The sequence below is a fragment of the Salvelinus fontinalis genome, chromosome 24 (genome assembly GCF_029448725.1).
Source record: "Salvelinus fontinalis isolate EN_2023a chromosome 24, ASM2944872v1, whole genome shotgun sequence".
NCBI lineage: Eukaryota > Metazoa > Chordata > Actinopteri > Salmoniformes > Salmonidae > Salvelinus > Salvelinus fontinalis.
This window is the reverse complement of record NC_074688.1, coordinates 26,340,834-26,356,376: the sequence shown is the minus strand read 5'-3', so window position 1 is coordinate 26,356,376 and position 15,543 is coordinate 26,340,834. Positions and strand designations below refer to the sequence as shown.

At 40.5% G+C, this 15,543-nt stretch overlaps 1 protein-coding gene across 1 annotated transcript in view; it reads right to left on the bottom strand.

Annotated features, from left to right (window-relative positions):
• LOC129822572 (LIM domain kinase 1-like) overlaps nucleotides 1-15,543 on the bottom strand; it is a 105,221-nt gene that overhangs the window by 81,804 nt on the left and 7,874 nt on the right. Inside the window, exon 2 of the mRNA XM_055880907.1 lies at nucleotides 1,023-1,122. Within this exon, the coding sequence (XP_055736882.1) occupies nucleotides 1,023-1,122 (100 nt within the window). The remainder of the gene's footprint in view (nucleotides 1-1,022; nucleotides 1,123-15,543) is intronic.

Genomic DNA, 15,543 nt, shown 5'->3' with positions numbered 1-15,543 from the left:
CCCAAGTGGTATTTACATATTTGCAGAAATCCATTCAAGTGTATTTTGTGGCTTTTGGTGAATGCGTTCTAATGATCTAAAGTCGCTCTGTTGCTACTGCCTGTAAACACACAGTCCAGTTAGATGTATATGATGGCAGGCCCTTGGGGCAAATGGCTTGTTTGCATATAGGCCTACTGTACCGCTGATTGGCTATGGTGCACCGGTCTGCATAGAGAGATGTTTTTATTCGTTTTAATTCATTTTTTTATTTCCTGTCTATTAATTGCCCAAATGCACGGCCGCTTTCCCACTCTATATTGCTACAGAATTTTCACAAATGCCTTAGTATACGTAATTCCCAAACATTCTATGTATGAAAATGTGAAAATGACCATATCTAAGATTTTTTTTTGTCACATTCTTCCTTGGGGTGCATATGAACAGATTTTAATACCATTTCATGTTGCTAAAATGCTGTCAGTTTCACTTTAAATAAAGGGGGAAAAATGTAAAAGCTTACGAGGTCTTAAAAATGGGTAGTTTAAAGTGGAAGTTTAAAAGAGGTAACGCACTGAGACACTTATAACAACATACTCGATAGCTAGCACTCGATAGCTAGAGATTTGATGTGACGGGAAGCACATGTTCAATATTGTGATTGGATCAATAAGCATTCCAAGCATGCCCCCAATGAGAGACATCAAACAGGTGTGGTTAACTGTAATCCACCGTTAATCAGTAAAGTTTAGATAAATATCTGAGGAGGAATCAGAAGTGTGTGTTTGGTTAGTACTAGAATGCTGGAAAGTGCCATTGCAGTAGCATCATGCACATTACCTACTAATGGAGCAAGTTAAGAAGGATGTATGTAGAGCAATAATGCCACCTGAAAAAACAGAGATCTCATGTCTGTCAAAAACAAATCCAAAACTGGTCATTATGAATAAAACAAGTAACATGGATATCAGTTGTCTGTTAGAAGATTGACAGGAGAATAGACTGACTGATCAGTGAGAGGACACTGTTTAAGCAGCACTCACCTGAAGCATACTGTGTGCCAGTCAGTGTTGAGTGCCTGGAGATACTGTTCATCATAGATTCGCTGTCTGCATCCTGCACACACGGGCAAGCTTCTGCCAGCTGTAATACAGTTAGTGGACAGATCAAAGGATGACACGTACAGTTGAAGTCGGATTTTTACAAACACTTAGGTTGGAGTCATTAAAACTCGTTTTTCAACCACTCCACAAATTTCTTGATAACAAACTATAGTTTTGGCAAGTCGGTTAGGACATTACTTTGTGCATGACAAGTAATTTTTCCAACAATTCTTTACATACAGATATTTAACTTATAATTCACTGTATCACAATTCCAGTGGGTCAGAAGTTTACATACACTAAGTTGACTGTGCCTTTAAACAGCTTGGAAAATTCCAGCAAATGATGTCATGACTTTAGAAGCTTCTGATTGGCTAATTGACATCATTTGAATCAATTGGAGGTGTACCTGTGGATGTTTTTCAAGGCCTACCTTCAAACTCAGTGCCTCTCTGCTTGACATCATGGGAAAATCAAAAGAAATCAGCAAAGACCTCAGTCTGGTTCATCCTTGGGAGCAATTTCCAAATGCCATGAAGGTACCACGTTCAACTGTACAAACAATAGTACGCAAGTATAAACACCATGGGACCACGCAGCCGTCATACCGCTCAGGAAGGAGACGCGTTCTGTTTCCTAGAGATGAACGTACTTTGGTGCAAAAAGTGCAAATCAATCCCAGAACAATAGCAAAGGAACTTGTGAAGATGCTGGAGGAAACAGGTACAAAAGTATCTATATCCACAGTAAAACGAGTCCTATATCGACATAACCTGAAAGGCCGCTCAGCAAGGAAGAAGCCACTGCTCCAAAGCCACCATAGAAAAGCCCGACTATGGTTTGCAACTGCACATGGGGACAAAGATCGTACCTTTTGGAGAAATGTCCTCTGGTCTGATGAAAGAAAAATAGAACTGTTTTGCCATAATGACCATCGTTATGTTTGGAGGACAAATGGGGAGGCTTGCAAATTGAAGAACACCATCCCAACCGTGAAGCACGGGGGTGGCAGCATCATGTTGTGGGAGTGCTTTGCTGCAGGAGGGACTGGTGCACTTCACAAAATAGATGGCATCATGAGGCAGGAAAATTATGTGGATGTAATGAAGCAACATCTCAAGACATCAGTCAAGAAGTTAAAGCTTGGTCGCAAATGGGTCCTCCAAATGGACAATGACCCCAAGCATACTTCCAAAGTTGTGGCAAAATGGCTTAAGGACAACCAAGTCAAGGTATTGGAGTGACCATCACAAAGTCCTGACCTCAATCCCATAGAAAATTTGTGGGCAGAGCTAAAAAAGTGTGTGTGATCAAGGAGGCCTACAAACCTGACTCAGTTACACCAGCTCTGTCAGGAGGAATGGGCGAAAATTCACCCAACTTATTGTGGGAAGCTCGTGGAAGGCTCCCCGAAACGTTTGACCCAAGTTAAACAATTTAAAGGCAATGCTACCAAATACTAATTGAGTGTATGTAAACTTTTGACCCACTGGGAATGTGATGAATGAAATAAAAGGTGAAATAAATCATTCTCTCTACTATTATTCTGACATTTCACATTCTTAAAAAAAAAAAGTGGTGACCCTAACTGACCTAAGACAGGGATTAAATGTCAGGAATTGTGAAAAACAGTTTGAATGTATTTGGCTAAACTTCCGACTTCAACTGTACATTAGCTTCACAATTTGCATGGCTCATATACTTCATGATACATCACCACCACCACCAGCACCAGTGTTATTCCATGAGATATGTGATATTTCCCACCTCTCTCTTTAAAAGTGACTGAAAACTAACTGATCAGCGTAGCTCCTGAAATCCAGTAAGAGCAAATTGATGTATCAGACAGCCACTCATCAGACCTCTTATCACTACTGGTGGTAGAGGATGTCAATTGATTATTGATCAAGGGTTGATATCTCGGTTTCAGTGGAAAATTCTGTAAAAGTCTGAAAAGTACTCTAATACTGTAGGATTGTAATAATATAAGATCACTGTTGACCCCAAATGACACAAATAGTTTCTATACAAACAAAAACCATAGCATCAGTTAGACAGCAAAAACAAATTCATCAACTGACACTCATGAGCTCAAACGCATAAAATCCCCCCAATTTCAAAATGGAGAGAAATGTACCTATTCTTAATTCAACTGAGTATTAGAAATGTGGGATATTTTCGGGGCATGCAAATGTGGCTTTTTTTCTTTTACTTTAGTTCTTAGAAGTAGCGCTTTGGAGCGGAACCACATTCATCTATTCTACACTGCTTTTGCTTGTGGGAGGATTTAGGTGTGTGTGTGTGTGTGTTGAGAATGATCACAACAGCATTTGTTATCCCCAGGTACAGTAAATCCAGAATGGGAGAAGGGTGGATGTGGTATGCAAACAGGAACATGGTGTCAGAAAAATAAATACTATTAATTTGTATAGAATGAATTAGATGAACCAAAATATAAGATTCTGTTTCATATGTGAGCAAAAGAAAGTTTCATCTGAGAGAGAGAAAGAGAGTGAGAAAGCAAGCGAGCAAGAGAGTGAGAAAGATTGAGAGAGAGCGAGAGCAAGAGAACAGCGAGCAAGAGCCAGAAAGCTGCAACAAAGTGCTTGGATCTTCATAAATCGGTTTCCTTGTTTTACATTTGTCAATGTCACTTGTCACTGACTTTTAGGGTTCAGTGAGTCAATTCAACCTTATTCCAGAGGTCTTGGCAGCTCTTATCAAGTCATTGGCTTCATCACAAATAGCACCCTATTATTTATAGTATACAGTGCATAGACCCATAGGTCTGTGGTCCAAAGTGCGCTACTCCCTATATCAGTGTTACCTAAACCTGGTCATCGAGAACACCCAACAGTACACATTTTTATTGTAACCCTGGTCAGTCACTATTGTGCTGGGTTGGGAAACACTGCCCTATATAGTGCACTACTTTGACCAGAGCGCTATGGGCCATGGACAAAACGAGTGCTCTATAAAGGGAATAGGGTGCCATTTGGGACGCAGAACAAGATAGTCGGGTCCAAAATGATTTACATCATTGATAAAAATGAGCAATTGTAACTGTATAAAATAATTTATTAAAATACTGAGCTATATTGTAAAAAACTAAAATAACTATTTTAAATGTATTATTTTATACTAATATAATTGCTCAGAGAAAGAGATTTTGTTTAACACCAAGATATTACCCCTGTTACTGTTTATGGTAATGGTGAGAGGTTAGCATCTTTAGGGTCATTTCATTTGTCAAATGCTTTGTAAACAACTGGTGTAGACTAAGAGTGAAATTCTTATTTACAGGTCCATTCCAACAATGCAGAGAGAATAATTGAGAAATAAGAGATAAGTAATAACATGTAATAATAAAAGTAATAATAAATACACAATGAGTAAAGATAACCTGGTTCTATACACGGGGTACCAGTACCGAGTTGATGTGCAGGGGTAACGAGGTAATTGAGTTAGATATGTACAGTGGGGCAAAAAAGTATTTAGTCAGCCACCAACTGTGCAAGTTCTCCCACTTAAAAAGATGAGAGAGGCCTGTAATTTTGATCATAGGTACACTTCAACTATGACAGACAAAATGAGAAAAGAAAATCCCGAAAATCACATTGTAGGATTTTTAATTAATTCATTTGCAAATTATGGTGGAAAATAAGTATTGGTAACACAATGGATGTAACAGAATAAAATGGCGATAGTCCGGGTACCTAAGTACGTGCAGGCTGTCTGTGATGACAAAGGTCAGCTCACCAACATCGTAGCTAGATGGCCAGGATCCACCCATGACAGCAGAATCTTTGACAATAGTAGTCTGTGTGCAATTCTGAAAGGGGGGCATTTGTAGGCCACCTACTAGGTGACAACGGACATGCCTGTCGTGGGTACCTTATGACATCCCTTTTAAAACGACCAGACACCAGAAAGAGAAAATTCAACACCTCTCATCCTGACAAGAGGATAGAGAGTTATTGGAGTGTGGGTAAAAATATTCCCGTATCTACAGGAGGGGTTCTGTACAAAGATGGACACAACACTGACAATCATTATTGCAGTGGCAGTTCTGTATAACTTTTGCAAGAGACAAGGAGACGAGCTACCTGAGGAAGACCTACCTGAGGAGAATGGAGAAGATGGCCAGGTGCAACATGCTGCCAATGCAAATGGGAATGCTGTGAGGAGAACCTTGATTGAGAACCATTTCGCTGCCTTAGGTGTGTATAATGTAACATTGGTAACATAAAAAACAATATTATATTTTGATCGCCACGTACAATTGCTAATTAAGCTATCTGTATTAAAATCTATTATTAAGACTGTTATTCTCAATACCATACAGGGTGGAACTGGAAGCACCAGAACACAAGAGTGGGGACAAAACTGGAGGACAACAATTTGCTTGGGAAAGCATTGTTTTAATAAATAATAAAATATATACATATATATTTACACAGTGGGCATTTTGTTTTCCTAAAGGAGTTTCTGAATTTGCAGTAGCTCTTTTTGTAAATTCAGGACCTCAATCTGCAGTATATTTCTCTCTCTCTCCAGCTCCAAAACATCAATATGAGCTTGGTTTATGTCAGTTCTGGGGCGTTTGCTTGGCCTGTCTGGTGTTTTTGCTGCTGGTGCAAGATCCAGGCACTGCTGTTTCTCCACAGCACAGGGGGTCAGCTCAACTAAAGGAAATAAAGAAAATGTATTCACTATTAGTAGGCTATTTACGTGCCCATGTTGTAAAATACTTTACTTGGGGCTTACGATATGCCCAGCCTTGGGTATGAATGATGATGTTTTGCAATATGCTGTAATGGGGCTGATAACGGTAACATTGTAGTGAAGTAGAATTAATATTAGTTTTAACTTGCATTATAGTAATTGATATTTACCAGTTATTTATGCTTACTAAATATTGGTGGGTTGACTTGTCCATCGTCATCATTGGGGTTAAGGAGGGAAACAGCTGGGGAATCATCTTGCATATCTTCTGGGAGAGTGGATCAATTCCCTTGGATGGAGGGCCCCCACGGTCTGAAATAGCCCCCGCCTCTACTCTGCCCCATGCTTTTTGGCTTTTGCTTTTTTTTAAATTCCAGCACGCCTTCATCCGATTTTGGTCCCTCTTCTCTTTAATCCTTGTCGATCCATTAAATCTGTTGCATAAAACGGGCCAGGTATTTCCTTCTTTTTGACAGTCGTGTTGAGTCTTTTTATCTGCCAGTACATTACTAAATTCCTCCATCAGCTCCGACAAGTTTTTTTTCATAAGTGGAGAAATTTGAACTTCTTTGACATGCCATGATCAGGTGGCTAGCGAACAAATAATAAAGGGCTAAATAACGCTAAGTAAATCAAATCAAATTTTATTTGTCACATACACACGGTTAGTAGATGTTAATGCGAGTGTAGCGAAATGCTTGTGCTTCTAGTTCCGACAATGCAGTAATAACCAACGAGTAATCTAACCTAACAATTTCACAACAGCTACCTTATACACACAAGTGTAAAGGGATGAAGAATATGTACATAAAGATATATGAATGACTGATGGTACAGAACGGCATAGGCAAGATGCAGTAGATGGTATCGAGTACAGTATATACATATGAGATGCGTAATGTAGGGTATGTAAACATTATATTAAATGGCATTGTTTAAAGCGGCTAGTGATACATGTTTTACATAATTTCCATCAATTCCCATTATTAAAGTGGCTGGAGTTGAGTCAGTATGTTGGCAGCAGCCACTCAATGTTAGTGGTGGCTGTTTAACAGTCTGATGGCCTTGAGATAGAAGCTGTTTTTCAGTCTCCCGGTCCCTGCTTTGATGCACCTGTACTGACCTGGCCTTCTGGATGATAGCGGGGTGAACAGGCAGTGTGTAACGATATTCGTCTTCGGATGAAGAGTAGTCATTGGACCAAAGCGCAGCATGGTAAGTGTTCATGTTATTATTATTAGAACAGAAACACTAAACAAAATAACAAAGAGAGTGAAACGAAAACGCAGTCCTGTAAGGTGCAGCAACACAAAATAGAAAACAACTACCCACCAACACAGGTGGGAAACGGCTACCTAAGTATGGTTCTCAATCAGAGACAACGATAGACAGCTGCCTCTGATTGAGAACCACACCCGGCCAAACACACAGAAATAGAAAACATAGAACACAAAACATAGAATGCCCACCCCAACTCACTCCCCGACCAAACCAAAATAGAGACATAAAAAAGGAACTAAGGTCAGGGCGTGACACAGTGGCTCGGATGGTTGTTGTCCTTGAAGATCTTTATGGCCTTCCTGTGACATCGAGTGGTGTAGGTGTCCTGAAGGGCAGGTAGTTGGCCCCCGGTGATGCGTTGTGCAGACCTCACTACCCTCTGGAGAGCCTTACGGTTGTGGGCGCAGCAGTTGCCGTACCAGGCGGTGATACAGCCCGACAGGATGTTCTCGATTGTGCATCTGTAAAAGTTTGTGAGTGCTTTTGGTTACAAGCCGAATTTCTTCAGCCTCCTGAGGTTGAAGAGGCGATACTACGCCTTCTTCACCACCCTGTCTGTGTGGGTGGACCAATTCAGTTTGTCCGTGATGTGTACGCCGAGGAACTTAAAACTTTCTACCCTCTCCACTACTGTCCCGTCGATGTGGATAGGGGGGTGCTCCCTCTGCTGTTTCCTGAAGTCCACGATCATCTCCTTTGTTTTGTTGACGTTGAGTGTGAGGTTATTTTCCTGACACCACACTCCGAGGGCCCTCACCTCCTCCCTGTAGGCCGTCTCGTCGTTGTTGGTAATCAAGCCTACCACTGGAGTGTCATCTGCAAACTTGATGATTGAGTTGTAGGCGTGCAATGCCACGCAGTCGTGGGTGAACAGGGAGTACAGGAGAGGGCTCAGAACGCATCCTTGTGGGCCCCAGTGTTGAGGATCAGCGGGGTGGAGATGTTGTTACCTACCCTCACCACCTGGAAGTCCAGTACCCAGTTGCACAGGGCGGGGTCGAGACCCAGGATGAACAGCATTCTCACATAGGTATTCCTCATGTCCAGATGGGTTAGGGCAGTGTGCAGTGTGGTTGCGATTGCGTCGTTTGTGGACCTATTGGGGCGGTAAGCAAATTGGAGTGGGTCTAGGGTGTCAGGTAGGATGGAGGTGATATGGTTCTTGACTAGTCTCTCAAAGCACTTCATGATGACGGAAATGAGTGCTACGGGGCGGTAGTCGTTTAGCTCAGTTACCTTAGCTTTCTTGGGAACAGGAACAATGGTGGCCCTCTTGAAGCATGTGGGAACAGCAGACTGGGATAAGATTTGATTGAATATGTCCGTAAACACACCAGCCAGCTGGTCTGCGCATGCTCTGAGAACGCGGCTGGGGATGCCATCTGGGCCTGCAGCCTTGCGAGGGTTAACACGTTTAAATGTTTTACTCACGTTGGCTGCAGTGAAGGAGAGTCTGCAGGTTTTGGTAGTGGGCCGTGTCAGTGGCACTGTATTGTCCTCAAAGCGAGCAAAGAAGTTGTTTTGTCTGTCCGGGAGCAAGACATCCTGGTCCGCGACGGGGCTGGTTTCCTTTTTGTAATCCGTGATTGACTGTAGACCCTGCCACATACCTCTTGTGTCTGAGCCGTTGAATTGCGACTCTACTTTGTCTCTATACTGACGCTTAGCTTGTTTGATTGCCTTGCGGAGGTAATAGCTACACTGTTTGTATTCGGTCATGTTTCCAGTCACCTTGTCCTGGTTAAAAGCAGTGGTTCGTGCTTTCAGTTTCGTGCGAATGCTGCCATCAATCCACGGTTCCTGGTTGGGGAATGTTTTAATAGTTGCTGTGGGTACGACATCGCCAATGCACTTGCTAATGAACTCGCTCACCGAATCAGCGTATTCGTCAATATTGTTGTTTGATGCAATGCGGAACATATCCCAATCAACGTGATCGAAGCAATCTTCAAGCGTGGAATCAGATTGGTCGGACCAGCGGTGAACAGACCTGAGAGCGGGAGCTTCCTGTTTTAGTTTCTGTCTATAGGCTGGAAGCAACAAAATGGAGTCGTGGTCAGCTTTTCCGAAAGGAGGGCGGGGGAGGGCCTTATATGCGTTGCGGAAGTTAGAATAACAATGATCCAGGGTTTTACCCTGGAAGTTCGTTCAGGGCCATCGATGTGTCTGCTTGGGGGGGAATATATGTGGCTGTGATTATAGTCTAAGAGAATTCTCTTGGTAGATAATGCGGTCGACATTTGATTGTGAGGAAATCTAAGTCAGGTGAACAGAAGGACTTGAGTTCCTGTATGTTATTATGATCACACCACGTCTCGTTAATCATAAGGCATACCCCCCCGCCCCTCTTCTTACTAGACAGATGTTTGTTTCTGTCGGCGCGATGCGTGAAGAAACCAGCTGGCTTGTCCGACTCCGATAGCGTGTCTCGAGTGAGCCATGTTTCCGTGAAGCAAAGAATGTTACAGTCTCTGATGTCTCTCTGGAATGCTACCCTTGCTCGGATTTCATCAACCTTGTTGTCAAGAGACTGGACATTGGTGAGTAGTATGCTCAGGAGCGGTGCGCGATGTGCCCGTCTCCGGAGCCTGACCAGAAGACCGCTTCGGCTGCCCCTTTTACAGCGTTGTTGTATTGGTTCGCGGGCTGGGATCCGATCCATTGTCCCGGGTGGTGGGCAAAACACAGGATCCGCTTCGGGAAAGTCGTATTCCTGGTCGTAATGATGGTGAGTTGACGTTGCTCTTATATCCAGTAGTTCCTCCCGACTGTATGTAATAAAACCTAACATTACCTGGGGTACCAATGTAATAAATAACACATAAAAAAATAAAAAATACTGCATAGTTTCCTATGAACGCGAAGCGAGGTGGCCATCTCTGTCGGCGCCGGAAGTACTGACAATAATACATTATATTTTATGCTAGCCGGCTTGGTTTATAAACTAGATAGCTACAGTAGCTAACGTTAGCTAATGAATGAATTTTCTGTCTAGTAATGTTACTGGCAAATAACAGATTTTATTTCAAATCTTTCATGATGGAGTTCCAGCAGTGCTACATAGCTACTTCGCTTCAACTCACGAAATACCTCATATATTGGTGTAACATGTCACTAATCATAGTTTAAAACCGTTAATCAGAGATTTACTGATCCAGATTTAAAATTAAGTGGTGCAACACATATCTGATTATTATAAACCTAGATTTACAAAACCTAGATTAGCTCTAACCCCAGATTAACTTCTTGAGAATACAGGGGGTGCTGTTTTCACATTAGCATAATTGCCTCTACAGATAAAACTGCCTCTTATTCAATTATTGCTGTTACTATATGCATATAACCATATCCCATTGGATAGAAAACAAGCTATGGTTTCTAAAACCGTTCCAATTTTGTCTCTGAGTCAAACACAGGTCATTTCACAGCACTTTCCCTGAGCCAGAAGAAGATTGCAAGATGTGTATGCTCGCTTCAAAGCTCTGCCTATATATGGTCACGCGACCTATGACCCGAAACACACTTCCTTCTTCTTCCTCTGGGTGTCTGGAAGACGTCAGAGGAGAAATTTTTTGTTTATCTTGTACTGACGTGAAATAAGACCTATTTCTTTAGCGTGACCAACAACTTCCGGTTTCTGAGATGCGCGTTTTCAGAGGTGCCATTGTCTTTTGTTATGCTGACGTTACGGATGAAAACTATCTCCGTCTCGAAGTTTGTTTGATACATGTGACCATATCACCGTAATGTATGTTTTTTCAATATAGTTTAATCAGATTATTAGAATTTTTTCGGGAGTTTTGCCGTGTTCCGTTCTTTGAGTTTTTTAACTTTGGACAGGGGCCGTGCCAGTCGACCAGTACCCAGGCTAAATGAAGAGGGGAAGTTGCCATTGTGAATGGATTGAACGACTCATCAGGACTAAGGACACCTTGATCAACATTCTGATGAAAGACCAGCAATAGTAAGACCCAATTTACGATGTTATTTCATATATCTGTCGTGCATGTGAACTGGTCGCGCGCGTCCAGCTGGTTCTGGCTGGCCTGGTTATGCTAATTTAGCGCTACATTTTGTTTTCGCTATAAAACATTTAAAAAATCTGAAATATTGTTTGGATTCACCAGATGTTGGGCTTTCAATGTCTGTACGCTGTGTATTTTTTCTGAAATGTTTTAAGACAAGTAATTAGTTATATAACGTTGGTCTCTGTAATTGTTCTAGCTGCATCAGCACTATATCAGATTGCAGCTGCAATGTAGAACTGTGATTTATACCTGAAAAATGCACATTTAAAAAAAAAAAACTATGCTATACCATAAATATGTTATCAGACTGTCATCTTAAGAATTTGTTTGTTGGTTAGTGGCTATCAATATCTTAGTTTAGCCGAATTGGTGATAGCACCTGATGGAGTAAGAAACTGTTGGAGTAAGAAAATGGTGTCATTTTGCTAACGTGTTTAGCTAATAGATTTACATATTGTGTCTTCCCTGTAAAACATTTAAAAAATCTGAAATGGTGGTTTTATTCACAAGATCTGTGTCTTTCATTGGGTGTCTTGGACTTGTGATTTAATGATATTTAGATGCTACTATTTAATTGTGACGCTATGCTAGCGATGCTAATCAGTGTGGGGGGTGTGGGGGGTGCTCCCGGATCCGGGTTAGGTACTCTGTAGAGGTTAATTTAAACCATGTTGGTGGAACCCACCCACAATGTTTCAAGTTCGTTGCAGACGAAGTTACTTTTTAGGTTTGTATCATTTTCATTTAGACTTGGATAGAATTTTGATTAACCACGATAATGATTTTGAGATATGAAGCCGTTATTATAAATGAAATTAAACTGTTTCACGAAAATGTGCATATGAAAACCATAGCTGGCATGCAGATAGGTAGAAATGGTAAGATAAATTGGCATTGCACATGAGAAAGGTTACCGACTCGAGTACTTCAGGAGAGTAGCCATTAGTAGCGGGAGGAGAATAGTTGGGTCAGGTTAAGATGTTTTCTTCTGGTTATCTAGATATCTGGTGCCCTCTTGAGGCATCAAACCATAAGCTTAAGGTATCAGACAAGCTCAATGCACATAGTTGATTTTATTAAAACACATTCTATACATGGAAAATTTACAAATTTAAAAATGTTGTGCAATCAAAGTGTCCAAAGAACAGACGACTTTCGGTCAACAAAGATTTTTTTAAGTTTGGGACAGCCCTAACAAACTGGCTTTATTTACAAATTAGTAACAATGTCTAACCCCATGTTCAAGAATGGCCTTTTTCCTCGCTCATTTTACGTAATTATTTTGTTTTGTTTTGTTTTTTTACCCCCTTTTTCTCCCCAATTTTGTGGTATCCAATTGTTAGTAACTACTATCTTGTCTCATCGCTACAACTCCCGTCCGGGCTCGGGAGAGACGAAGGTCGAAAGCCAAGGCGAAACACAACCCAACCAAGCCGCACTGCTTCTTAACACAGTGCGCATCCAACCCGGAAGCCAGCCGCACCAATGTGTCGGAGGAAACACAGTGCACCTGGCAACCTTGGTTAGCCCGCACTGCGCCCGGCCCGCCACAGGAGTCGCTGGTGCGCGATGGGACAAGGATATCCCTACCGGCCAAACCCTCCCTAACCCGGACGAAGCTAGGCCAATTGTGCGTCGCCCCACAGAAATCCCGGTCGCGGCCGGCTGCGACAGAGCCTGGGCGCGAACCCAGAATCTCTGGTGGCACAGCTAGCGCTGCGATGCAGTGCCCTAGACCACTGCGCCACCCGGGAGCATTTTACATTATTTGAAAACGAAATCATCAAAATATTGTTATTTTTTAAACAAAGCGATTATTATTATTATTATTAAATTACAATTATATAAAAGTCCCTTGGATATTCTCACAGATTTATTATTAATTATGTTATTAGCAGGACAATATACAGTTGAAGTCGGAAGTTTACATACACCTTAGCCAAATACATTTAAACTCAGTTTTTCACAATTCCTGACATTTAATCCTAGTAAAGATTTAACGCAGGGCCGACAGACAAGGAAAATGGCCATTCCTGAACATAGGTTGAGATATTCTTACTAATCTGCTAGAGAACCAGTTCGGATTTAAGTATAGCTTTTGTATGACTGAAGACGTTAGTGAGAGGTCTGCTTGAACCTGTTTGGGCTGCAGGGGCAGTATTGAGTAGCCAGATAAAAGGTGCCCATTTCAAACGGCCTCGTACTCAATTCTTGCTCGTACAATATGCATATTATTATTACTATTGGATAGAAAACACTCTCTAGTTTCTAAAACCGTTTGAATTATATCTGTGAGTTAAACAGAACTCATTTATACCTAAACTGGTATGCCATCTAGCCCTGGAGTATTCCCAGAATTAAAGGCTTTAATTGCACCAAGAAGTCTCTCCTCTGTAATTTGGCCTTCAAATGAGTCTTTCTATACAGATGTTCATTTTACATTATTAATAGAAAAAAATCCTAACAATTCACTTTGGTTAGTGAAGATGTAGGAGACTGAAATGAAAACATATGCTAAAAGTACTTTGCTTCCTCTTTCAAAATAAAATTTGGCGAATCATGGGTGAATGTTGTTTGTTACAAGTTTCAGTAAATCATTTATGGTAGCATTCATATGTTGAATAAGTTTTTTTGCATTTTTCCCCATATTCCATCCAGTTCGCTTTATTATTATTATTTTTTTATTTTTTTTATTTATTTTTTTTCTTTTTTCTTTTTAGGGGGTGGATCAGCTTAGTATTGCGGAAAGAATGTTGCTTCCAATGTAATTGTCTGCATCATTTCCATTCCCCCATATTTTTTTGGGTAAATATATATATCCATATACGTATGCATACATATACACATATATACATACACATACCTATATAGACATACATACTTTTTTAAAGAATATGCCTTTATTATTATTCCCCGCGACCCTACCACCAATCCCCCAATTGGAGTAAACTTATAAACACTTCTGCTTTTACCTTCAATTTCTACATCTTATACCTATCTTACAGACACAGTCCACTTTACAATAGTTCTCTCTTATTTGTTCTTAGTCCTTCCTCTATTTCTGTTGTCCATCCAATTTTATTTCCACTTGTAACTGTGCTATTTCACAAAAGCTCCGCACCTATACACATTTCACAGATCCCGTATGCCCTATATTGTTTATCTTGTTATTAGTCCCACCCTTCAGCTCCACCCAACCCCTCCCATCTATCTTCCAACATCATCCATTTCGGATTTCTATTTGCCATACATTTCTCAACTGTGCTGTGATGCTTCACAAAAGACCTGAACCTTCCTATTCTCATAGCTTCTACAGATTGTAAATTAAAAATAAACATCTTTGCCAAAATAATTATTATATTATTGATTGATTGACTATGGCTTTTCAAATCCCCCAGTATTGCTATCTGTAGCGTTAGTTTTAGGCAAATGTTGCAATTCTTCAGCCATTCCTGGACCTGTGACCAAAAACGAGCTACATATGGACAATACCAAAATAAATGATCTAATGACTCTGCCTCCTCACAACAGAATCTGCAGAGCTGGGAAGATTGTATACCCCATATATATAACATTCTATTAGTTGCAAGAATTTTGTACAGTAATTTATATTGAAAAATTCGAAGTTTTGAATCCGGCGTTGTTTTGCGTATCAATTCATAAACCATGTGCCATGGAATGGGTACATCGAAAATCTCTTCCCAACTATTTTGCAATTTGTATGGCACAGCTGTTAGTTTTTTGGTCCTTAAATGAAATTGGTATATGTTTTTATTTATCACACTTTTCTTTAACCATTTTTGTTCTTTAATACAGGGCCGACATACAAGTTCCTTACTTTTTTCCCCTTCTACTTGCCTCTTCCATTTTTGTGGTAATGCTGCAATTAATTGGTTGTAATTTTGGGTAGAGCAGACTTTTCCATATGTCTGTGTTAGCTGCATGTGTGACATAACTCCACCAGTCCTATTTATGATATCATTCACAAAAATTATACCTTTTTTAAACATTTCTTCGATAAATACAGTTTTTTAATCAATTATTATATTTGAATTTAACCACAATATTTGTTGTACTATTTGTTCCGTCCTTTCAGGTGGATTAAACTGAAATTGCAACCAACTTTCTAAGGCTTGTTTAAAGAATAAGGATATTTTGGAGATCATTTCCTTTTCAAACAACCGAAAATGAGCAGGTGTAATCTGAATAAAGGGAAAAAGGCCCTTCTTGAACATAGGATGAGACATTCGTACCAGTTTACTAGAGAACCAGTTTGGATTTAAGTATAACTTTTGTATGACCGATGCCTTTAGTGAGAGGTCTAATGCTTTAATATTTAATAATTTCTGCCCTCCGAATTCATATTCGTTATATAAATAGGCCCTTTTAATTTTATCTGGCTTGCCGTTCCAAATAAAATTGAATAT